The 25,769-nt window shown below is 38.1% G+C and overlaps 1 protein-coding gene across 4 annotated transcripts in view; it reads right to left on the bottom strand.

Annotated features, from left to right (window-relative positions):
- The window catches only part of VTI1A (vesicle transport through interaction with t-SNAREs 1A), a 224,773-nt gene that overhangs the window by 77,271 nt on the left and 121,733 nt on the right, over positions 1–25,769 (bottom strand). For 2 of the 4 annotated variants that reach the window (XM_035132410.2, XM_035132411.2), the window contains 2 exons: positions 7,819–7,889; positions 6,420–6,481 (listed from right to left, as the gene is read on the bottom strand). In XM_035132410.2, the coding sequence (XP_034988301.1) occupies positions 6,420–6,481; positions 7,819–7,889 (133 nt within the window). Of the gene's footprint in view, positions 1–6,408; positions 6,482–7,818; positions 7,890–25,769 lie in introns of all 4 variants that reach the window. The other 2 variants (XM_035132412.2, XM_035132413.2) reach the window with 1 other exon arrangement.

The raw sequence follows: 25,769 nt of genomic DNA, 5'->3' as shown, positions 1-25,769 counted from the left end.
ACGATATAGAAAGGAAAAATAATGAAAACAAGTATATTGTACACTCTTAGAACAATGTAAAAACAGATGAAGAGATGTACTTAGATCATAAACATGTGTGCACACAAAAACAAAACTTCAGGAATAAACCAAGCATGCGGTCCAAACAAACATCAGGTTTCACACCTTGTTATGAATGTAATATGAATTCAGCAGAATCACTAAATAGCTATTTACATACCTTATTTTTTTAAAAAAATATAACACTACAGGTTTATTTATTTGAAAGCACTTATAAGGTTTGAATCAAAAGAAGTGTGACTGAATGTTATGGGGCATTCCTTCTTCTTCCCTCTCTGTCAGAAATATACAGTTGAGAGCAGCAAATGATAGGATGCAAGGGGCACAACAGAGGGAAGAGGAATCAGCAGAATTCACAGGGGCCATGACCATAAGTTCCTTTTTATTCCTGCAAGGAAGGCACCTTTAGAACTACAGTATCCCTCAAGTTGCAATTATTACTGTATGAACATGACAGCCTAACACAGTCCAGTGCTAAGATCCTACCTGAGGTCCACTATCAATACCCAGAAATGTGCAGATAAAGCTAGCACTGCTATTTCACACATATTTGTCTTGCTGTTTTTAAAGCCTGCACCTAAGTGTTTTGAAGTATGCACCAAAAATTGTAATTGATGAATGAACGCTATTTGGAACAAACATACAGACACCTGGCACCTTCACTATGTCAAGGCTCCCATCCCAAATGGCTCTTATGTGTAAGAAATAAAGCTTTATTCAAGGCTTACAATGGTACGGTCAGGCTATGGGTACAGATCGCCAAAGGCATAGCTAGAGAATATGAGAACCTCATTGGGAGTCTGAGACCAGATGAAAACTACTAAATATGTCTCAGCAAACAATCATGCCCCTCACACCAGTTTTTAAAGGCAAGACTTTGCCTGTTCACTCGTAAGACTCTTTTGCCCTGCAAGATAGGTGCCCTTGGAGGTGAATGTTTCTCTGAGGGGTATGAATGTGTTACCAACAGTGGAAGTGGTGCTGAGTTCTTGGCCAAGGGGTGGGGGTGGGGGGCCAGCTCTTCTGGATCCTTCTCTTCTAGATGTCCAGCCTTCCCTCCTGGTTGGTCAATGCCCTCCCCATGAATGGAGCAGGATAGGGAGTCAGACAGGCCTTCTTCCCTCCCTCTGGGGTTTCTCCCCACTGATGGTGGTCTCTGTGTGCTCCTCCTCTTCCTCATCCTCCAGCAACTGCCACCCCAGACCCATTCCAGCCATAACACACAATACAGTTCATCTGGCACCTTCACTATACACTTTCATCATATGCTGAAGATGCACACCTTTTCTCTGGCCTTTGCCACCTGAAATGTATGTTTTCAGGACCCACCCCATCCCTGCGACTGTAATTTGTCTTAAGCGATTTTTAAAATTAAATCTTTAGTTGTCGTAATCTGCCCTGATGGTGAAAGCCAGTTAAGTGTATAAAAACACAGTCTCAAACCTGGATGTGCAACCATAAAATGTAAGGAACTGTGCTCAATTACATTAAAACAATATTGTCTGTTCTGCATATATAAAGGAGGCAAAGTTATTTGTTCCACTTTACAAAACTACTTTATGTTTTACAAAATAGAATTTTTTAAAATATTTTAAAAATAATTTTATGTCTTTAAAGAGGAAATCTGAGATCCAGTATATGAGATCCATTTTTAAAGAAATTCATCCTCTTAAATGCAATTGATATATTCCTTTATCCCCAAGATAACTATATTCTTTTATTTGAACTTTATCAAAGGTTTACTTGTTGGAATGACAAATAATGAAATATGTTTACCCTTAGGAATGGTACTGAGATTGCATTTAAGTTTTCCAGATGTTTTGTCCATCACTTCAGAAAAAGGAAATAAAATATTTTTCCAAACTGCAGCATAAATTTTCTATTTTTCCTAATTATAGCACAAATATTCAGCTTTTTATGCTGAAAAACTTCTGATCTTTTAGATAATTAATGTATTGTTTTTGATGCCTCTTCCTAAATAATTTTCCAACATAAATGTTCCTGTTTTGTCAAAACTTTTTATAGAATATCATGTTTTCTGTGTTTATTTGTAACCCCAATCACACTGTCTCTGCCGTGTGTGTTTGTGTGTGTGTGTGAATAAAAATAAAAATAAAAATAACAGCGACGGAGAAAAGCTAAGTATATGTAAAAAAAATAAAATGGTTGGAAGCCTAGACAGGAATGGAACTCATTCCAATCACTGGCAACAAGGATTTTAACCAGCTAGACTGCTGGATAAAGCAGGCTTTATTCTTGCATATATTAGTGGTTGTTATGAAGGTGTTGGCAAATCACCCAATTTATCACCAGCGTGTTGAATGTACATTGCCCTATTTTCATCAGCCAGAGCTCTAAGCCCTATCCTGTTTAAAATTAAATTTGAAAAGGGGTCTTTTTATACAGGCAAATGCATTCATCAGTCTCCTAACACCTCATGTGTAACAATTTTCAAGATTATTTTTTTCAAAAGCTAGGGGTATTTCCAAAGTGGGATGCTCTGCTATGGGGAAACATCATTTAGCTGAGATGTAGTTGTTTTTCATCTTGCTTCTTGGACTTTGCAAATTCTCCCAAATAAAGTTAGTTGAGATCATAAGCCATTGGGCATATTAGGGTGTGTGATGATATACACCTAACAAACATAAAGCTTTGTTTTCTTTTATTATCTATTCCTTGGAAACTCACTGAACATATTAAGTTCTTTTCATGATTACTGAATGGAAATTTGATGGGTTCCCTCAAAACATGGATTTAATCCGATATTGTATTTTCTGATGGTCTTTCATAACTGTAAATGGGGGTTGGAGAGTGAGGAAATAAATTTAAATGTGATGTTTCAGAATTTCTTACCAGGTAGAATTTTATTATCTTGAGTGGGAGACATTTGTAAATGTCGCTGAGCCTTACATTAACTACTTTGTATTTTATTGTATTACATTTTGGAAAGATGTCAAAATTCTCATTATGTAACAGTAACAGTAACGGTGGGTGAAAAAAAAATTATTGCTCCCAAAGCCCTGAAGAGTTGACTTTATTCTACCAATTGGGCTTGGTAGGAAGCTATGACAACAAAAATTACAATGAAAATGGTCATATAGTAATAATTGATAGGTCTTGTAACCCATGCAGTATAGAGATCCTTATGTTATATGGCAGCACACTTCCCTTCCATCTAACTACAGAAACAAGATCAAGGCTCTCTAGACCACATTTTGATCTTAAGAAATAGGAATGGGGGGGGATGATATTGTTTTAAATGATGCAGTGCCAAATATGTATAGGCACATAATATATTATTGCTCAAACTCAACAGGATAGACTTAGCCTTTCTCCAAATACCTAAATGATTACCAAACGATGTGTTGTGACTTCAGCAGAGGGTCACAAGGAGACTGAGGATGTGTCATAAACTGGATGGCTACATTAGTAACTAGCATGCACAGATTAGGTGATGATTGCACACAACTGATCTAGTGCATATTGATGCATCACACACATAAACATGGAAAAAATAATAATATGAAGTTATAATATGAAGCTCTGTAACACCACCTTCCCCAAAAACCCAAGCCTGTTTTCAAGCAAGCTCCTTTAAAAAACTTATTCTTGTCAGTTTCACAGCGGGTTTTGCGGGCAGAGGGAAAGAAGTAATTGCTGAGATATGGAATTTCAGGACAGAAGGTAAACCCCAAACAAAGGCACCATGCTTTTGATAAATATTTTCAGTAATTAGAATGGAAAATCACTGCAGAATATCATGCCTTAACCAAGATGGTAAATACTGCATATGCCTTTTTAAAAAAAAAAAAAAAACCAGCAGATTCAATATGTGGCAAGGGAGTGTTCTCCACTTTAACCTAGTGACATTATTTTCACATAGTAATTAGATGGAATAAAGCCACTCTATTCAGCAATTAAATGCTTATTTGCATGGTATCTGGAAATGAGCAATATCAGGAAACCAAACTCTCTGATAATTATTGTTTTGCAGAAATTGTACTTGATCTAGATCTTTGCTGAAAGTTATTTTTATCCCTTCTGGCTTGCTTTCTGAACAATTCTCATTTGAAACTGCTGACTCTTGAAAATTGCTACTCAACTTTTTCCTTACATATGTAAAACAAATGTAAATTACTCCTTGTATTTACCTGTCCAGGAGAGGGAATTATTTTTCTGGAATGTGACCAAGCACTCCACTTTTAATATAAAACATGTGAACCCAAGGACAGAAACATGCAAATCTATAGGACTCCGCACCAATCAATCATTTGCTGAATTGAAACGTTAATTTCTCTATATCCTGATGGGTAAATCTTCCTAAGTGTGTGTTTGGGGGAGGGGTGTATAAGAAAAAGAAAAGCAATGCCCTTCTCAAATACAAAAGCACACACACAATACATGTCCTTTTAAACATATGACTACATAATTCATTTGTCTGAGAATAAATGATTATTTCACAAAGGTCACTTTTTTATTTGGCTTACAGAACACTTATAAACTAGGAAGTCTAACTGCTACTCCAAAGCACACAGCAATGTCAAAGGTTATAATGTGTTTCTGTTTCACCCTCAGTAAATTACTTGCAAATGTATTCAAACACAATATGATATTTTATTTTACTGAAAATAACAGACTGCACTCGCCTGAAATAAAAACTGAGGTACATCAAGCATAAACATGGGGAAGAAATACATTGGTTTAGAAACCCATAAATCCTTATTTGAATCTGCCAACCTGAAAGCGAAGTAAAGCCTGAAAAAACTATTTTTCTTAAATGCTATGTCTGATTAAGCCATACTATTAAATGACAGCTGAACTTTAACATTAATATGATATTATTTAAATAACTGCATGACTTTTTTTACACTAAAATGATGAATGATTTTTGGACAGCTCAATTGACATAAAGCAAGGAAACCCTTTAATGAGATTTGACAAAACGGAGACATATGCAGAATATTCGTTACAGCTCATGTCGCAGGGCCCTTCCTGGGGAGGATATAGGTTTGGTCATGGAGTTTTTATTATTATTATTTTGATTGTCTACAGGCGCTGAACCATCTCTTTCAATTGCTGCCTCCTTTCTCTATGGATTTTGAATTTAGCTGGTGTCATTTACATATTACTCTTAATCAGAAAATTTTGTATGCTACGGTTCAGAGTCTGAATTGTGAGAAGTTTGTGAAATGGAAGCAAGAGGTGCCGTTATCTTACCCTTTGTCAGCTGGATATACAAGGAAGGGGGGGGGGAAGCAAAACAAACCCAAGCTATTTTCATGAGGAGATTAAGGACTGGTGTATAGTTTAAATCACTTCACGTGCAGCCATTTCCACATGGGAAGTTGCTCATGTGCAGTAATTTGCCATATGGCTCAGGCAATTTTTCTCCATGTCACAGCAGACCTTTGCCCATTTGTGGGAGCATGAAAACGACCGTCTGATCTGCATGGCAAGCGGCTGCACGCAAATAACTTTAAGCAGCCTTCCCCAACCTGGTGCCCTCCACTTGTTGTGGACTACAGTTCCCTTAAGCTTTGACCACTGGCCATCTTTCATGGTCCAAAAAGTTTGCACATACGACGCCAACAGTTTCTCAGTGTCAAGCATGTTGTCCATCCAGCCTCTCCTTCATAAAAGCTTGACTAATGTCAAAAAAATAGAACTTGAAAATGCTTCCTCTTGTGTGGTTTTTCATGTAATCATACTAAATAAAGATCTGACAGACCCAAATGATAAGAATCCTGCTAAAAGTTATCCTTGGAATTGGATGAAATAATTATTTAGGTCCCTGCGTTTTGGAGGGGTGGGTGGTTCTAGCTAATGGAAGAAACGTGCGTATTTGATTTTCCTCACACATGTCATACACAGATATGGTAGGATCTCCTTATCACATAACAGAGCTCTGCACGTGTATATATGTGAAGAATTGCAGGCAGTATCTCAGGTCATTAAGGTGAATAGGAAATCTCCCGATCAAGTCTGCCATTCCTTGCTCAGTCAGGGCATGGGAGCTTGAAGCCTGTTTCCCTGATCAGAGAGGGGAAAGACAGTGGGTGATCGTTCATGTACAGGTGGCTGTTGTGTTGCGAAGAAGGTTGGCCATCCATATAAACAAGCAGCAGTAAAAAAAAAAAGTTTCAACTATAGGCCTATATCTCAGGCTGGTGGTGGTGGGAGAAAGAAATCTACAGCAACCAAAATAATTTTAATTGTCAGAGGAACTGCCCTTAGCAAAACTACACCAAGCTGGCTGATTTCCAAATGATTCAAAATTATGACAAACGTCAATAGATTTTATCTAACTTACAATTTATATGAAGCAAGGAAAAGAGAGAGGGTCCCTACCTTGCCCTTACCTTCGTAACATTCCTGTAAGGATCCTTGAACTCTTGCCCAGGTTTGCATCTGTTTCTCTGAGCTGTGAGGGGAAATGTTGTAAAACTGTATATAATCCAATAGGTAGAGAGACCTTTGTGGGGTGTTTTTTTTAAAAAAAGAAAGCAATCTATTTACATGTTAATGAAATATGCTGGTGCTTCAAACTTCACATTTTTCAAAAACAATTGAGTTTCAAGAGAGTAGGGGGGGGGGTTTATTCTTTTTGCTTCTTACTGTGGTTTGCATTTTTGTGTATCTCAAAGAACAGAACATGGGAAAGGGCCACAAAATTGTGCCAGCATGCTTTCCCTATCAACGGGGAAAAGGGAACAGGGCCGTCTTGAGCAGATCACGCGCCCTGGTGCTGAGGGGCGGAGATCGCTCCGCCGCCCGCCCCGCCCTCGCAGGGCGCAATTGGTTTCCGCATGGCGCGCCCTCCTTGCCAGGCCGGTGCCCAGCTTACCAGCCCCGCGCCATGGTGCACTGCGCCACCGGGGGTCTATGAAGAGCCGGCTCTGAAAGGGAACTACAGTAACAGCTATGCTTGCTTGCTTGCTTACTGAGAGAAGTTATTTCCACCTCTTCTCTGTTCAGAACAGAAGGATGGGAGGCTGCCTGATTGTAGCATCCAATCAAATATGGTCATGTTTAAGGGAACATGTTCAAAGAAGCACAGGCTGAGATAATAGGAACTGAGCAGGGAGAGTAAGCAGTCTCTCATCCATTGTGGATGATGAAGGAATATTTACTGAGACTTTTCACAAATAACATATGAGTATTGGTGGGCACAGTGGTGCCCACAGTCTCTGCATTGGGAACCCCTAATTCTTACTGGTTTGCCTTTAATATGGTGAAACTATAAAATGACTTGGTAGACTTTTAGGTAAATGTAGGAATCTGTTTTATATCTAGTCAGGGCATCTGCTCAGTATTGTGAACAGTGGCTGGCAGTAGATCTCTGGGGCTTCACACCTGAATCCTTCTCACGCCTGTCTGGTGATTCTGTCTGGTGAACCAGGAACCTACAGTGGGACTTTATCAATAAATAATTTAAAAAAATGTAAGAAGAGAAGCTACAGCAGAACAAACACTATGGATTCAGAAGACCCCAGGTGAACCAGAGCTTCTCGAGTTGAAAGGATCTCAGGTAGCATGGCTGGGAAAGAACACTACCTGAAAACTTGGATTTAAATAGTTGAACGCAGCATGGTCTGATAAGGGAGGCATGAAACATTTGAGAACTTCCATCTTTATCCAGCTTTGTAGAAAGAGCAGTAACACTCACTCCCTTCCTCAAAATATCCATAATAAACTTATTCTGGTGATGATCCTAAATACATCTGGAGCAGCAAATTTGTTTGTCATTATCAAACTTACTCTTTCTCGAGCACGCTGAATCTTCTCTCTGTCATGGCTGAGGTTTTCCAATATGTCCTGGCCAATCTGTTCTGCATGGAGAAAATAAAAAAGGAGGGTGGGAACGTCACAAACCATGAAAAATAGAGAATATCACTTTAAACGGCAAGGGAAGGATAAAATCTAGCAAAGACTTTATGAAACTTAAGTCTCCAAATGTGATAATCAGGGTTGTATTCAACCACCTTTTACTCAGAGTAGACTCATTAACATTAGTCAGTGTTAGTCAGTGTTGAATTTCAATGGGTCTTCTCTGGGTATGTTAGTTGAATAAAATCCTAAGAACAATCTTAAGCCACAGAAATGAAAAACATGCAGTCCATATACCACTGAAAACCGATGCAGAACTGATATACTGTATTGGGCAAAACACATACCACAGTAGTCAGGATCCCAAGTATCATGGATGAAATTCTGCATAAACATAGGCATTTTTTTGTTTTGTTTTTAAGCTCCCCCTTCTGGCAACAGGCCATACACATGGAAAGCATCCATGAAGCTGGAGCTTCCCCACAGGAGTAGGCCCCTCCAAGGTGTGAGAGCTGATATCCAGTAAAAAACAAAATATCCATTGTCTCACATGATCACTTACGGGCCACTATGGACCACACCCATTTGATGGGAGACGGGATTATTCCAGTAACAGCATACTACAGTGATTTATATCTACTGAATTTATACATCAAAACTGATGAGGTGTGCATAGATGCATATTACCCAGATAGTTCTTTTAGCTATTATTAGTTAAATTGACATATTTCACCTTAATATGGTATACATTTTATAAGTTACTGGAGTTTATATTTTGGTAGCAGTCCCTGATAGAATAATATAAACATGAATACTTCCTCAGAGAGCTAACCATGAATTTATACAGCCATAGTGTTCTCAGTTTCTTTCTGGCTTGACTTAATTTTTAGCTGCATATATAATGCCTCCCAGAGGTGAAAGGTGGTACAATATATGCTACAAGGACAGATTATAGTATATAGATGGAAGAACAGTATAAGTATTTCTGAAACTCTTTAATCTTTTGTACCATTATTGTGTTAGTCTATTGTTTGTGGAAATGAGCATTAATATTTGAAGACATATCTATTCCTCATCCTCTTTCAACGTCTTATATGACATAAACCAATACTGAATCATTTGAAGCTCATGATTAAGCTGAAAAAGGAGAGAAAATTCAGTGAATATGAGTCAATTCAATTTCCTTCTAGTTTTGTTGCTGTTTGTACTTGCCATAAGCTTTCAAGGCTATACATCTAATAAATATTATTCTTCAACCTACCCAGGTTCAAAGCAATGGGTGGTATTCAACTAAGGTTTACTCATAGTAGATGCACTGAAATGAACGAACATGGCTAAATTAGGTCTATTGCTTTCAATAGGTCTTCTCTGAGTAAAACTCAGTTGAGTACCACACTATGAAATCTCACTTGTATACAATGCAAACCAATCCTTAAAACAGGGGGGAACGGGACCCTTTCCTTTAAAAAACTAAATAAAGATGCTGAAGTATGATGTTTTGCAAACAGAGCTAAAAAAAATCACTTTTTATCACATTTTCGAAAAGAAAGATACTTTGCCAATGGTCATCAAGTTTATTGTCCACTGATCAAGACAACAGTGTCATCAACCAAGAGTAGAACGCTGTCAGCTTTGACAAATAGTGTATTTTCCTCTCATTGCCAATGACTGAAGATATCAATAAATAAAGGATGGAGACCATGTCAGTTGGAATACCAGAAAATGAATTGCTGATACGTCACTTAGGGCCAATACTTTCAGCCATGAATTTCAACCTGGCAGAAAACTCAAAGAACTGAAATAGCTGCATTGCCTCCTAGCAAACATATACAACTAAAGAGAAGGCTCAGTATTTTATGAAGAGAATATAGCTAGTAGTAACCATTTTAGCCCAAAGGTGTTAAGAGCTTCAAACACCTTTGGGCTGAAATGGTTACTACTAGCTACATTCTCATCCAAAAACAATTTCAGAGATGCCACCAAAGTAAACCAAAGTTAAATTAACAGTGTTAATTATGCAGCACTTGAAACACAGGCTTAAATCCAAAGAGTTTGGGCAATAGAGGTTTGGAGGTCTCCTTCCTTCTGCAGTTCTTTGAAAAGCCACTCCTGAGGGTCATGCTGATATAGTAGCACTATGGTGCAGGAGGATGCAGCCAAAGATGGAGGGTGGATGGGATTCAGCAGAAATTAACGACTCTCTTCTCATAGCAAATTCCTTTCAATCACAGTTTTATGGAATTTCATTTTAGAAAAAAGAAATCTACAAAAAGCAACACTCATAAAATACTAAAACACCATTAAAGGAATAAAGAAACTCACTGATTACAATCCTTAGACTATCCTGTACATGCCTATAGGGCAACTACAGTAAAACAGCCTAAGGAGAAGCTCACTAACTATTGAAAGATGGGATCTATGTTTCATATAAACGAGAAAGAGAGATTATAGTCAGGGAAAAAATATATAGACATCTGTCCTTGATTGGAATTTGATGAGAAGCCTCAAGAGCTTTCCCACAGGAAATAAAAGGAAACTAGGATGCCATAACATCATTTGCTTGCTGTACTTGCTGAATTAGTTTGTACATAATCATAATCTCTCAAATTTGATCAATCAACCACTGTTTACATGGTTGCTTACATTGAGACTTCGAGTTTTGTACTAGGTACGATAATGTATACAACTGCTTAAAAATATATTTATGCAGGATTCCACGGTCATCAGGTCCAAAATGATGAAGTAGCACAGGAATCACCAACATGATGCCCTCCAAACGTTGGACTGAGATTCTTATAATTCCTGATCATTGGCTATTTTGGCAGGAACTGATGGGAATTTATTTCCTTACATTTATATTCCACCTTTCTTCTATCATGGTACCCAAGGAAACATACACTTGGTCCCTAATCAGTCATCCATCCAGGCACTGAACAGATGTAGACCTGTTTAGCTTTAGCAGATGGCTAAAGCTCCTATGCCTTCAGAGCATCCTATGAGAGCTGTAATCCAACAGCATCTGGAGGGCATCATGTTGGCTAACCCTGATTTGCTACCTGCAGTCGAATTTGAATAAATTCCTGGCAGTAAACGGCCATCTTCCAGAACTCCAGCAATGATCCTTCTAATCATTCAAACAGCATTTGGGAGATAAACTGTAATGTTCTAGTCTAGAACCCTTGGCCTCAATTATTACATTTAGTGAAAGGTGCAATGCCTAAAACTCATTTTTATTTAAAATGTGCACTCTGGTATATTTATTTGCATCCAATGATTAAGCTTAGATTCTCTAAATAATTAGAAATAATTCACCCCAGCAAACAATATTGGTGGTTGGGAACTTTGGAGCAGGTTTACAAAATGTATGGTGAACTTCACAATTAGAGTTCAGGGCAAAATTCAGAGAGCTGAAGAATAGAATAGTGCTTATGATTAAAGTAGCTGAACAGCTACATCCTCCCCCTACCACTAGATCATACACCGTTTTCCATGCAGCATGGTGACCTGCTGTAAAAAGAAAAAGAAAAGAAAAACAAAGACACACTGGGCATACCAAACCCTTTACAAAATCCAGACATATTCTAAACTCTAGGGGCATTTAGAAACAAATGAAAGCATTTGTTTATCATAATGAGCCCTAATACACAAAGGCTCCATCCATCTATTTCTTCACTACAATTAAACAATGATATAATTAAACATTGCTGTGTAGAATTCCATAAAGGGACTAAGATTTTATTGTAATAAGATACATAAAATATCCAGAATTGCAAAGTTCAAATACTTTCACAGCCACCAGTATAATTTATGTGCTGCCTGAAAAAAGCATGAACATTCAACAGACAAATTATCTCATTCTTGAGTTACGCTGCAATGAAATGATAACACATCAGCAAGTGTAAATTTATCACCTAGTCCTAGTACAAGCCTTAGAGGGACAATGAATCAAGCTTCTTAAAATCCAGAATTGTCTTGTCTTCATATTGTTAGATAACTTGGGAAGTTGAACAGCTAAGCAAAGAAGAGTGCCATACTAAATGTAATACTTAAACCACAGTTTAGGGTTATAAGAATGAGCCCCAGCAAGATATAGGCTCACATGCCTTCCCCTTCCCATTTCTTTTCTGTTGTGGATATAGGAAACTTTCACATTAGATTAACTAGCTTGAGGCCTTCTACATTTACCATTTATAGTGGCATAGTTGCTGTCCAATCCTAAAAATTAAAGAGTGAATTTGTAGCTGACTGGCTGCACCTTTGGTACATCCCCAATACAGAAAATTTACTGAGGTAGAGACTGAGTATCCTTTCCACAATTCACAATCCTACATTGCACAATTTACTACATTTATACTCTGAGTTGCATACTTCTCCTGGATTAAATGATTTTATTTTCAAAGAATGTTCAGGTGGATGAGAAACAAATTCTTAGAATTATTCTATATAATTTCTGACATGAAAGCAATGGACTGGATCCAGAGGTTGCCTTTGTTCAGCAGGAGGAGTTCTGACATCAGAGGGCACCCCTTCTCCTCTGTCAGAGTAATGGAAGCTTTGTTACTAAACCAGTGTCCCAAAACATGGCAGAGTAAGGTTTTATAGCTATGCTACATCAACACCACAAGCAAATGAAATGCCTGCTCAAATGTATAGAATCAGGATTTAAGAGTCTCAGGGATAGCTCAATTGGTAGAGCATGAGACTCTTAATCTCAGTCATGGTTCAAGTTCCACAATAGGCAAAAGATTCCTGCATTGCAGGAAGTTGGACTAGATGATCCTTGTGGTCCCTTCCAACTCAACAATTCGAAGATTCGAAGAAGTAATGCAACATGGTTAAGCTTTGAGGGTTTTTAAAATAAAAAAATAAGTGGTATATGCATTTTATGAAATAAATAAAAGTCAGTCTCACAGTAGGTCTTTTTCTCTCTAGCAACTTTCTTTAGTCTGATTGAATCTTTGTCACTGGGTATTATAACGTTTTTATTTGCAATGAGAATAAGACAGCAAAGGATAGAAACAGATGTTTTATAAGATCTATCTATTCAGCTGACAAATTAATAAGAAATGAGTTAAAACATTTGAGCGACTTATGCTTGAAAGTTAAGTAAAGGATCTTTTTTGTCAATGAGATTTTGTCTTTCAGCTGAAGTTAAACTACTCTATTGTAAGAGGCTAAATTTGGTAACAGATGAAATTTTTTAAAAGCTGATCACATCAGTGAGAGATTAGAAAGGTGGGGGTAAAAGAGGGAGTGGTGCTTTTAGGAAAGGACTGAATGTAAAGTATTACTGAAGTGACAACTTGGATTTATAGACTTGGGAATACACAGTTTGAAGCAAAAAAGTTCAGGTTTGAGCCAAATTATTAGGTTTCTGACAACAGCATGTTAATTAAAGGAAGTGCTGACATATCTTAAGTGTTGGGGCACAAGTGAAACTGCTGTAATTTATAGCTTTTCAGTTGACATATTTAGATATGGAAACTAGTGCTAACAGATAGAAGTATTTAGATCATGAAGTTCTTAGATGACAAGGGGTGGTTATATGGCTAAAAAGAATAATAGTTAATGACTACATGCCAATACACAGCAAACTGTAGAATGTTGAGTAAAATAGTTGTTATCATAACTCACTAAACTTTACTATCGAGCTTGTGCAATAAATAAGCAGTTGAGAAATTGCACAAAATAAAACAGATATGTAGTGGGTTTCCAAAATGGAGCATATTATCCACCATTCATTGCACAGAAAATGACAGCTTAACAACATTCAACACAAAATGAATTACATGGCTGTGCTAAAAGCTTCAATTAAAGAATAGGTTAAAATGTAGGATTGAAAGCAGCTAATGCTTTTATCTTAAATTACAAAAATGAAGAAATCCAGTGTTGTGCTGGACTAGGATTTCAGAAACCAGGAATCAAATTCTCACTCAACCATGAAGCCCACTGGGTGATCTTGGGCCAGTTACAGATTTTAAGCCTAGGTTATTGTGAGGATAAACTGGGGAATTGGAAAGCCGTGTGTCACCTTGAGCTCTTTGGAGGAAAGGCGGGATAGAAATGCATCAATCAATCAATCAATCAATCAATCATAGAATTGTAGAGTCGGAAGGGACTCCAAGGATCACTTAGTCCAACCCCTGAAATTCAGAAATCTTTTGCCAAACAATCCTGAGATTAAGAGTCTCAGGCTCTACCGACTGAGCAATACATACTGAGCGATACACCTGTGTCCCCCCCCTCCACACCCACATTATTTAGTAACCATTGTCATGCTCCAGTCTGGACCACAGCCAATCATGTGGATACTTCAAACTATATGGACACTCAGCACCAGCTACCAACAGGAATGTTCAAATTAGAGCTACACAGTACAACACATGTGCTGACCATTATAGCTGCTACATTGAAAAACCATCATGCATATGTGATTTGCAATAACCTACCCTGGAAACTGCAAGTTGTAGATAATCCCAAGGCTATGTCCAAAGTTCATGGTGGGACAAGTGTGGTGAATCTATTAACCCAGAGGTAGGGAACCTGTGGCTCTCCAGATGTTACTGGACTACAACTCCCATTATCCCCGGCTATTTGCCACGCTTACTGTGTAGAGGATCAACTGTTCCCCACCCCTGATTTAACCAGGCAGAAGAATCAGAAACTGTTGCTCTCAGTCTAAAACCAGTGCAGGAAGATGAAGATTAAAGTATTCAGTTGATGTCCTTCAACTGTTCACTCCTGGAGTAGTCCGTCCCACTGACAACAATTTAAGGAAAGCCATTTCAGAGGCTTAGAGGAAACAAGTTAAGTGAGGTAGTTTGAACAATATGTAAACTTATTTGGATGTTCATTAGTAGGCTATCAGTCACTAAAATTGGCTAAAATCTGCACAGTATGCATTTCATGTCAGTCACACATGAACTATTCATTCCTTTTCAATCTCAATTTCCTCTATACAAATATAAATATGGTAACAGTGATTATGTCTTTCCCACATGTTTTTCTGCTCCAGATGATGCCAACACATTTGCGTTAGGGTAGTTCGGCTATGCATCTCTCCCTCTCCCCCCGCTCTCTCTCTCTGAGAGAACTAGCTTGGGCAGACAATTGGACTAATAAAATTTGTAAATAAATACATAAGGCTGACCATCTTGAGAAACCTTTACAATTCTGCAGTTATCATCTCTCTGCTCTCTATTCAGAGGCTCTAAAAGAGTGGGAATTTGAAAAGGAGTAGCAGCAGTTGACAATAATGGCTCAGTGAAAAGAGAGGACTCACTAAGAGCCAGTGGGAAGCTCCTGGAGGTGATCTTGCCCAAGGACCTACAAAACCTGGAGCTCCTTTGTGCCCTACTCCAAGCTGCACTAACCCCCAAGGTCCACATACTTCCAAAGGGACTTGACCACCAAGTACCCAACAATCCAAACTGCACAAAGTTTTAACTTTAGGTAACTACACTTAGGCATCTGATTAGATATTCAAAAATGTGGCGAAAGATAGGTAACTACTTTTTCTGTTTTATTCTACATTCTTTCAAGGTAGTAAAGAGAACTTTGTAACAAAACATCCAGGCTTTAGAAATACATGCAAAATGGGAAAGGGCAGCACATTCCCTGTTGCACCAATACTCATACTAAATAACAATATACAGAAGTTATTGAAATTGAGAGCAATAAAGAGGGGGGGGGGTATAATAATTGAGGCTTCAAATCAGCAACCACAAACAATGACATTAATCCAATACAATGAGAGCTGCATCGAACATGATACTTATAGAAAATATGCTAAAGTTTTCATAAGGCCAGAGGACCTGGGGAAAAAACACACCACAGCACAGGTTAACTGCTCAGAAACCTAGGAGCTGGCTTCAATGCCACTCATTCTTTGAATATGAATTAGCACTGGGTAATCACAGCATATTTATGAGGCCTTTTGCCTGGTCCTCCTCTCCTGTGAATGCTGTATTATTCATTGCATGTGCCCTGACCTCAACGCGCTCCTGTTCTGACAAATCATACTTGATTAAGACAAATCTTTATTAGTTAGCTAGTCAACTTCCCCATTTATCATTTACAAATCCCATTCTCCTTTTCGGATACAGTAGAAGTGACTGAGACCATTTTTCTCCTGTATAAAAACAAAATGCTTGTTACAACCAATAAGTGCAAACAGAAGCGTAGGAATCAGTAATAGATGATAAAACATCAATTTAATGGGTATAAATTACAAACACTGCAAGTCAACAGAACAGCATGTTTCTGTTGTCCTGAGAAAAATGATAATTAGCCAATCCTTTCACTAGCTTCGATTTCTTCCTTCCAGAATGAACTCTTGCTTGAAAACAAAATGTCACGTATAAAAAATGTATTGCAAAGTTGGAGACACAGAGTTCTAAGGTTAAAAAAAGAGAGAAAACAAAATGTGGAAGACTGCTGAGTAAAGAGATTGTTCAAGGTTCTTAGCACACATAAAAAAGATGTCTTAAAAGTGGAAACATAAAAGAATGAAAATGAATTCAAAATTATTCATGAGCCTTCAGCACTGTATGAAAATGTAATACTTCTTCCTAAAAAAGTACTTTGTGTCAAAAAAAATCAACAGGATGTTGTTTATTTCAGAAGTAAATTTACAGTAAAACAGGGGAAAGTTTTTTTTTTTATAATCAGAATTAATATTTAGGCCTGATCATGATTTTTAATTATGCTTATACCTGAATTATGCAGTATTATGAAGAATTATGCAGGGAGTGGAGCGTCTCCACCCCCAACGCTTAGCATGGACACTGAGGTCCTCCTCCAAGGGTCTTCTGCTGGTTCCCTCACTGCAAGAAGCAAAGTTACAGGGAACTAGGCAGATGGCCTTCTTAGTAGTGGAACATCCTCCCTTCAGATGTCAAGGAGATAAAGAACTACATAACATTTAGAAGACATCTGAAGGCTGCCCTGTATTGGGAGGTTTTTTAATGCTTGATGTTTTTATTATGGTTTTAGATATACAGTACTGTAAGGGCTGGGGAAACCCAGCCAGATGGGTGGGGTATAAAAATACAATTATTATTATTATTATTATGATTCTTCCATTCATATTTTGACTACCTTTGACAAATATTTGTATATTTATCACTTCAGCAACAATACCAGAACTACAGTTTAATTATGCAGCATTGAAAATGATCAGACTCATTGATATTCAGAAGCCTTTGACCACAGAGGCAAAGAATAGCCATTGTGGATAGTAAGCATTGATAACCTCATCCTCCATGTATTTGTTCAATCCTCTTTTAGTGCTTTCCAAGATGGTGGCGACCACTGCCTCATGTGAGAGCAAATTTCATACTTTAACCATGAGCCACATTTAAAAAGCATTTTCTTTTATCTAGGGTTGCCATATTCTCCAAAGTGAAAATCCAGACAAAGGACAAAGTTGCAGAGCTTTCTTCTTCTTCTTCTTCTTCTTCTTCTTCTTCTTCTTCTTCTTCTTCTTCTTCTTCTTCTTCTTCTTCTTCTTCTTCTTCTTCGTCTTCTTCTTCTTCTTCTTCTTCTTCTTCTTCTTCCCCAAAAATGTATTTTGTTTCTGCTAATCCTCAGGCAAAGAACTTTACAAATAATTGAAGTAGTACTATTATACTATTATATGCCCTGATCACTTCATTTCCCATCCATTCTTCCATCTGCACCCTCAAGGTCCAGATATTTCTCTAGATCATTCACATATTTCCAAGCCTGAAGCTTATTTTCTTAAACAGAAAAGAAAATCAAAGTTCTCAGCATACTTAATTTCTGTACCCAGTACCAACTGCACCTATGGTGCATAATGGCAGAATCTATACAGCCAGTCTTCAAGAAAACATAGCCTGTATTGTAACAGCTCTTACACTAACAATCTGTTCTTCGTTTTTCCTTCATTTTTCCTTATGAAGGGGTGATTCAAAATGTAAGATTTCACCCTGTACTTCCACATACAAAACCTTGCACATGGCTGTGCTTCACACACACAAACAGTAGAATCAGCAAGCCTTTATATATAGTCCAACTGCAAATCTTACAAAATTTAGTGAATGATAGTCTCATCAAATACAATGAACCTTCCTTTATTGTTTAGATGTATTTTTAAAACACAAAATTATTTGTTCATCATATTATAATTATGCACGTACACTATACATTGGAAAATCACAACACTCTGACACTGGGGGCCACTCAGCAGACATATTAATATAAACCAAGAGTTTACCAACACAACTTTGCTGCAAATGTTCAAAATGTGTTAAACTGATGTCAGCATCTCAGTAATTTCACAGTTTTAAAACAGTTAGAAATGTAATGACTACACTGCACTTGATTAAAGCATTTACAGCTCTAATCAAAACCTGACAGCAAGATCAAAGATGTTAACTTAAAACTCTCTTCTAATTATGTTTAAAATGCCACACCTCAGGCCTGTCTCTCCTCTTCTTTTTCAAACCAAATTCTGCTTAAGAAAGATCTAACACTTCTTAACAGTTCATTATCCAATAAAACTATTCAAAGCTTAAAAGCAATCTACACAATTAGTCAGGACCTCAGGGAGTCCACCGGTAGTCTTTATTACAGGCCTTCATATTAAAACACCTTAATTATATTTGTCAAATGGATTTCATTAAAACCCATCGTCATTTTAATTTTCATATTTTGACAGCGCTGGCATAGACATTATTACCACCTGCCATGCAATGAACTACAACAAAATTATCAAATTCCTTCAAATATAATGGATTTTTCTTTCCCCCCACCTTAAGATGGATTTTTTTTTTACATCTGCAGAACAAATAGTAGAAATTAAGAACAGTTTACAACCATAACATTTGAACAAAAAACATAGGCGCTACGTGCCTATAGCAAGCATGTAGATAAGAAGAGAAATTAAGACTTGATTGCCAGAAACACTTTATAGAAAGGTGAGACATATACAACGAAGCCCCTCTGAATTATAAAAAGACAAGATCAAACGGAATTCACATATATTTAATCAAATGACAACCATCAAGACTCTAGACATTCTTACTTGTATTTTATATTACTGCCACATTCAGTTGCTGGCATGGCTCCTGCGGGCAGTAACAATAGCTTAAGTCATGATTACAATGCCAGGCTAGATTTTTTTAAGAAAAGTTTACACAAATACATATGCATCTATGTTCATAATTGCAGACACATAATGAGCAGCAGATAAAGACTGTACATCCCAGGTTTCAGGTTTTCTTTAGCAATTAGCAAAATTAATGACAATCAGTAGTGAAAATAGTGCTTTGTAAAATGTTTTCATAGGGGTTACCAAACACTTCATAAAAGGATGAATAACCAAAGTAGCATTTAGTCAGGTTTATGGCAACATTTTTGCCACATTAAGGTGTAAAACACAAATTCTTAAAATTAACTGGAAGGCAAAGAGGAATTTCCAGTAAATTATGATAATAACATAAAATAAAAATGTACAATTATGATTCATACACACATAAACAAAATGCAATATTTATGCACTATTCAACTCATTTCGTATTACACCATCAGGGATCAGATTTGTCCATGATACATAGTAAGACAGTTTGGACTGCAATTGGCACAACAACAGTTACTTGCTTTCATTCACTCATTTTAAAAAAAAAAGAAATGAAGAGGTTTCTGTCATTTGTCTAACACATATTACTGCTTTGTATAACGGTCTCAGGAGTAACAATCTCCTTGTGTTATGAATATTTTACATATCATTAAATAATCTTTGATTATTCCAGAAAAGTGGGGAAGAATTTCATGCATCAGTTTAAAATAACGAGTCTTCTTCCCTTTAGCAAAACAAAATGCACATATTTACAAGACTGATCCTGTAAGCTGCTGAGTAAGCATAGGCCATAATTAGAGTTTCTGTTCTAGTGCTCAGACAGACTGGACCTCAGCCCAGATGCTAGTGGCGAGAAGACAAGCTCAGTCTTCCTGCTCAGTTCATGTTTGCATTGGCTCAGAGTTTCCTATATTAAGCATGCTCACATTTCATTGTATGCCAAGACTGGACAGCCTCCCTCCCTCTTGTTCTAAAAAGAGGAGAGGTTCAAAGAGCCTTTCTCCATGAACAAGTGCAGTGGCAGCTGATAAAGGAATATGCCCACAACATTTTGTTTTGTTTTCTGTTTATTTATATGTTGCAGCCATTTTGTATTAGTCACCCCCCATAGTCATTTTGTGATAGGTAAAGGTAAAGGGGCCCCTGACCATCAGGTCCAGTCGTGTCCGACTCTGGGGTTGCGGCGCTCATCTCGCTTAATAGGCCGAGGGAGCCAGCGTTTGTCCGCAGACAGCTTCCGGGTCATGTGGCCAGCATGACAAAGCTGCTTCTGGCAAACCAGAGCAGCGCACGGAAACGCCATTTACCTTCCCGCCGGAGCGGTCCCTATTTATCTACTTGCACTTTGATGTGCTTTCAAACTGCTAGGTGGGCAGGAGCTGGGACCAAGCAACAGGAGCTCATCCCGTTGCAGGGATTCGAACCACCGACCTTCTGATCAGCAAGCCCTAGACTCTGTGGTTTAACCCACAGCACCACCTGGGTCCCTTTCTGAAAAATTCACATGTGCCCATTGGTCTAACAAGACTGGTGATGTCTATTCTAGAAAGAAAGCAGACTGGCAAATAACTGGTCAAACTTGCAGGCTGCTGCCTGTACCAGAATGTTTGAGAGAAACCGTGATAGGCACTGGTCACTAGGAATCTTTTGACTCAGCAACCCAGAAGCTCCTGATATGTCTCCAGATAATCTCAATTCATGCCACACTCAGCATATGGATGCTACCAAAACCCAATATTCACACAACCCTCATTATGTTGGAATTCTGACAGATCCCTGTCAGAGGTTGCCATAATTTCCAGAGAGACAGAAGAATTTTAATGCTTAGCTGGAGTCAGTCAGGGCCATGCCCTCCCAGGCCATGTGGAAAAAGGTCTGCAAGGCAGGAAGCAGGACTCACAGCCAATGTTTATTCGTCCAAAGAATAAAGAATGTTTAAAAAATAATTGCCTTTATTTGTTATTAGATCTCAATCAGACACAAATTCATGGTCATAATTTGTTATCATCTAAGATATTGATTTACTTTTGGATGAATGATGAGAGCAGAAATTCTTCTAAGAATATTGAATATATCTCAGTATTAGGCATGATTTGAAAAAAAACAATTGTGCTGTTGTTTAAAAATTTATGCATGAAATAAATGATGATGATGATGATAAGCTATGATAGGCAAATAGGAGCAAGAGTACTTCTATATTAGTTTTGAAACAGTGATAAGATGTCATAAGAAACACAAATTACTTAACGTTGCTATGCTTATTAACACAGCATACGTGCAGTATGCATATAATCATACATATTCACTGTATGATTGTATTAGTGTCACATTTTTGCCTTTTTATGAGCAAGTACTATCCCCTGGAAGCTCATCAACAAATAATAAATCCTGCTGTCACAGGTAAATAATTTATTAAATAAGTTTTATTACTAGTAATGATGGGAAATGAAATTGTTTGCCATTTTTGTCAAACAAAGTCAACCATGGTTTCCATCCTAGGAAGGAGATACAAAACCAATTCACATATCAGTTCTGTACTTTGCTGACACCTATTCTTTACCATCTGAAGTCTACCTGATACAAATGAGAGCCTACAGAATCCCCGCTGACAGTAGATGCACATAGATACATTGATTAATGCCACAGCCTGTATGCCGCTTTTTCAGGTTCTGATGTCGCAGCTGGGTGGGACAGCCTGATCCTACGAATGCATACAGCCATTTTTCATCAGAATTATTTTTATTTATAAATTGCCATCAATGTACACCATCAGTGGTGCTTTATATAAGCATACAAGAGAGGCCACTGTCCTAGCCTCAAACTTGACCTGCAACACCTACAGTTGAGTCCTATGTGGGACAGGTTAGTCAGTGCTGGCAGGTTAGACACTTGCCTCTCAAAGTCCCTTTTCTGCATACCCTCTTGAAGATATACGGTAGCTATGCACCAGGAAAGGGCCACTCTCCCAGAAGGCTCTTCAGTTGTCTGCCTGATTTTCTGGATGCCTGCCACCAGCAGTGCACCAAACTACGGTAGCTACTATTTCTTCTACACCACAGAGAAGATGGCTGGCATTGGACCAAGGAAACAAGAAATCACCTTGTGCTACACCAGGGACATGAATTCAGTTGTATGCTCTGATGGCACTATAGGATTGAACTCTGCGCCATTAAGGATATGTTCCGAACTATCTTTAAACAATTTAATAAGGAAACAACTTGTATTTAAAAATCACATGGCAATGATTTCTTAGCTGCACGTCTAAAACATGCCCTGGAAAGGGTTTTCCAAGAGTAAGTAATATCTGGTGCAGTATTTGATACATGATATATGCAATCCATATCATCAGACTAGATCACAGATCGTCAGAGACTGAGCTTTCAGAGGTTCCTCATGTCTCAGAAATCAAACGTCTCTACACTCAGAAGAGAGCAATCAGTGCAGTAGTCCTGTATTGTGGAACACATCCAAGTAGAGATGAGGCAGATGCCAGCATTGCATGGTGTTGACATGAAAACACTTTCTCCCCCCAGCAAGCATTTCCAAAATATTAATTTCATCTGATCACTTTTAAGGATGCATGCTAATCCATATTTCATTCCATTGTAAATTGTTTAGAGATCTGTGATTTTAGGCAATATTTTAAGCAACGCCAACAACAATAAAGAAAGTGAGAATTGCAGTGGTTGACCTCAAACTATGTAAGCGAAGGAAATGTTTCCCTGCAGGGTTTATTGTAAGTGCTAATTGCTTGCCAAGGAACAATCAGGAGTGCACGTTAAGGATCCTGAGAGTTCCACTGCAGTTCCACTGCCCTACACCTGATGTCACACACAATGTCAGGTGTAGGCTACATGGACAGGGTTTGGGGAAAACGGCCTCATGGGCTAAATTAGGGATGTGTTGGGCCTAATTTGGCCCATGGGCTGGTGGTTACCCACTGATGGTTAACAATGCCTTTACAGATTGTGTAACAATGCCTTTACTGAGAGCCAGTGTGGTGTAGTGGTTAAGAGCGGTAGACTCGTAATCTGGGGAACCGGGTTCCTGTCTCTGCTTCTCCACATGCAGCTGCTGGGTGACCTTGGGCTAGTCACACTTCTTTGAAGTCTCTCAGCCCCACCCACTTCACAGGGTGTTTGTTGTGGGGGAGGAAGGGAAAGGAGAATGTTAGCCGCTTTGAGACTCCTTCGGGTAGTGATAAAGCAGGATATCAAATCCAAACTCTTCTTCTTCTTCTTCTTTACAGATTATGTAACAATCAGTCAACCCTTGTGGCAATTCAGTTGTTCCTGAGGCAATGCTAAAAATGTGATCTTCTTAGCAGTAGCTGTCAACATTAAGGATGTGGAAGGAAAGTACCGAGATATAGCTGTGCTATGGGTCTGAAGCCATGTGAGACCTCCACCTTGGAGAAGCTAAGCAAGTTGGGAGTCTGATCAGTGCCTTGATCGGAGGCCTCCTGGGAACCACGTTGGGTTCCATGGTGGAAGAAATAAAATATGTGAAAGAAAATAAATAAGCCAAAAGGAAAAAATTTAATCCACTATAAAACAACATATTTCAAAAGGTATTCTTAATACTTAAGCAAACTATGATATCAATATAATAAGCAGATACTGACTCCTGCCTTTTTCTAAACTTAATCAAGCACTGCAGTTAGAGAGATCAGCTTGCCCCAGACAAACAGAAAGAATGCATCAATTCCAATTCTTCCTTCATTAAAATATCATCTGTTGATTTAGTCAGAAATTCTCTGTCGTACAATGTACTGATTTGATAGTCACAATTAGACCAGGAGAGTTCCTAGAAACAGAAGAGCAGCAGCTGGAGTTCTACAGGTCATTTAAAAAAATGGATATAAAGAGATGCTTATTTGTTAATTCTAGATACATTATATGTACTGTATAGTACATTATATGGGAAGAAATATGGGTCAGATTTCAAAGCAATCACCTCACTTTTGAGAACTACAGAATGACAATGATATTACACTTTTTTCCAGAAGTAGCTGAAGCTAGACCATGAAATTTAACAATTCTCATGAAAAGATTTTGTTCAGTATCTATAGTTTTAAATTTGAAGTATGAAACCACCCATCCTTTCAAAATCTCATAAATACAGGGTTGTTATCTAATCACCAAACACATTACTGTAAAGGACTGATGTTCAAAGCAGTTTGAATTCACCCCCAGAGGCACACTCCATTGGCTCTGCAGTCAGATGGATGCCAACGACTATGGATTTTGAGCAACTCCGTGTGGAACAGAGCACAGCCTATCCTCTCTGTCCACTTTTGATCCCTGATGTCCACTCTGAGTCACGTCTCAGGCTCATCTGCCCCTGAAATTCCCCCTCATTTCACAAGTATGTTTTTGCTTCAATTCCCCAGAGGGAGTGGTCTGTGAGAAACATTGCCACAGGAATGCCTGTGACGCATTTGGCTGTGCCCATTGTCAAACAGCTTCGTGACAATAGATGCTGACGCTGCCAGCCCCAATTGCCTAGTTATTCACTTATGTTTGAAATCCACCGTAATTAACATTAAAGCTGCATGAAAATAAATCTGGGTGGCAGAGAAAATATTTGATTTGAATAGTTTAAAACATACCAAGTAGAATTCTCACACCATCATGGCACCTCTAAATTAACTGAGAGGTGTATACTGATTCTGAGGGTAACTTGAAAGTGGTATAAATTGCAGCCCATGTAAGAAGTTTCAAGCACTGGAAGGGAGAGAAGCTAGGCCTTAGGGAAAAAATCTCTCTCCATTCTATGCCTATCTGATTGACAATATACAGTGAAGAAAGATCTGCCCCATTTTGAAGACATAGAATCACAGAATCATATACACTAGTCTCCTCAAATACTATTAATGAAGTGTGAAGACCAACATTAGCTTAGCAGCAACACATGACATTGGTATCAGTGGGGAAGTTTAAGAAAGTACAAAGAGCTAACTATAAAAACTTTAAAATATTCAAAATCAGTGGCCCAACCAGAGCCAGCATGGTCTCAGTCCCACTTCTTCTTGGGTGAGATGATGGATGGGTTACAGTAATTTCAAAGTGAAAATATTGGTGAAATTATTTAGAAATGGTGCCATTGTGGAAACAGTGTCTAAGATCCAACCAATAATATAGCATATCATTTATATCATGCAGTTTAATTCTATGTGACAATTTAAACCTTAAATCTATATTGTTATGTTATACTATACACAGGGTGGGGGAAACTTTTGGGTCTTCAGAGGTTGCTGAACTACAACTCCCATCAACCCTGGCCATTTGCCATGCTTGTTGGTGCTGATGTGAGTTATAGTTCAGCAACCCCACACCTGCTCTCCACAGTTTATGAACAGATGCTTGCTAGGACCTGCGAACAGTTTTGGTGAAAAAGAGAAGATGTAACTGAAATTTCTTTCAATTCTTCTTGCCTTAGAAATTAATGGGAGATGCTTTAATTAACAGAATCTTTCACTGTGTTCATATCGATCAACCATGTACTCAATAGCTTGCATGCCCACAGAGGATTTACGGTTTGAATATCTGAATTAGCAGCATTCTGGGTACAAAAAGACTGCTGTGAGTATACCAGAATGTTACCTGTAGGTTATGTATTATCTAAAAACAACAAAATGCCCACAATTAATTAAACATTTCTGTAGTCTACTTGCTTCAGAGTAGTCTTGCATAAAAGTGCAAATCAGAGCCATAGAAAACAATTACATCATACTTAATTCATAAGATTGGGATATTTACAAAAATCTTGTAGTGTTTCA

This window comes from Zootoca vivipara, chromosome 5 (assembly GCF_963506605.1).
Source record: "Zootoca vivipara chromosome 5, rZooViv1.1, whole genome shotgun sequence".
In the NCBI taxonomy this organism is placed as follows: domain Eukaryota; kingdom Metazoa; phylum Chordata; class Lepidosauria; order Squamata; family Lacertidae; genus Zootoca; species Zootoca vivipara.
The sequence above is the reverse complement of the archived record's forward strand: the minus strand, read 5'-3'. Positions and strand labels throughout refer to the sequence as shown.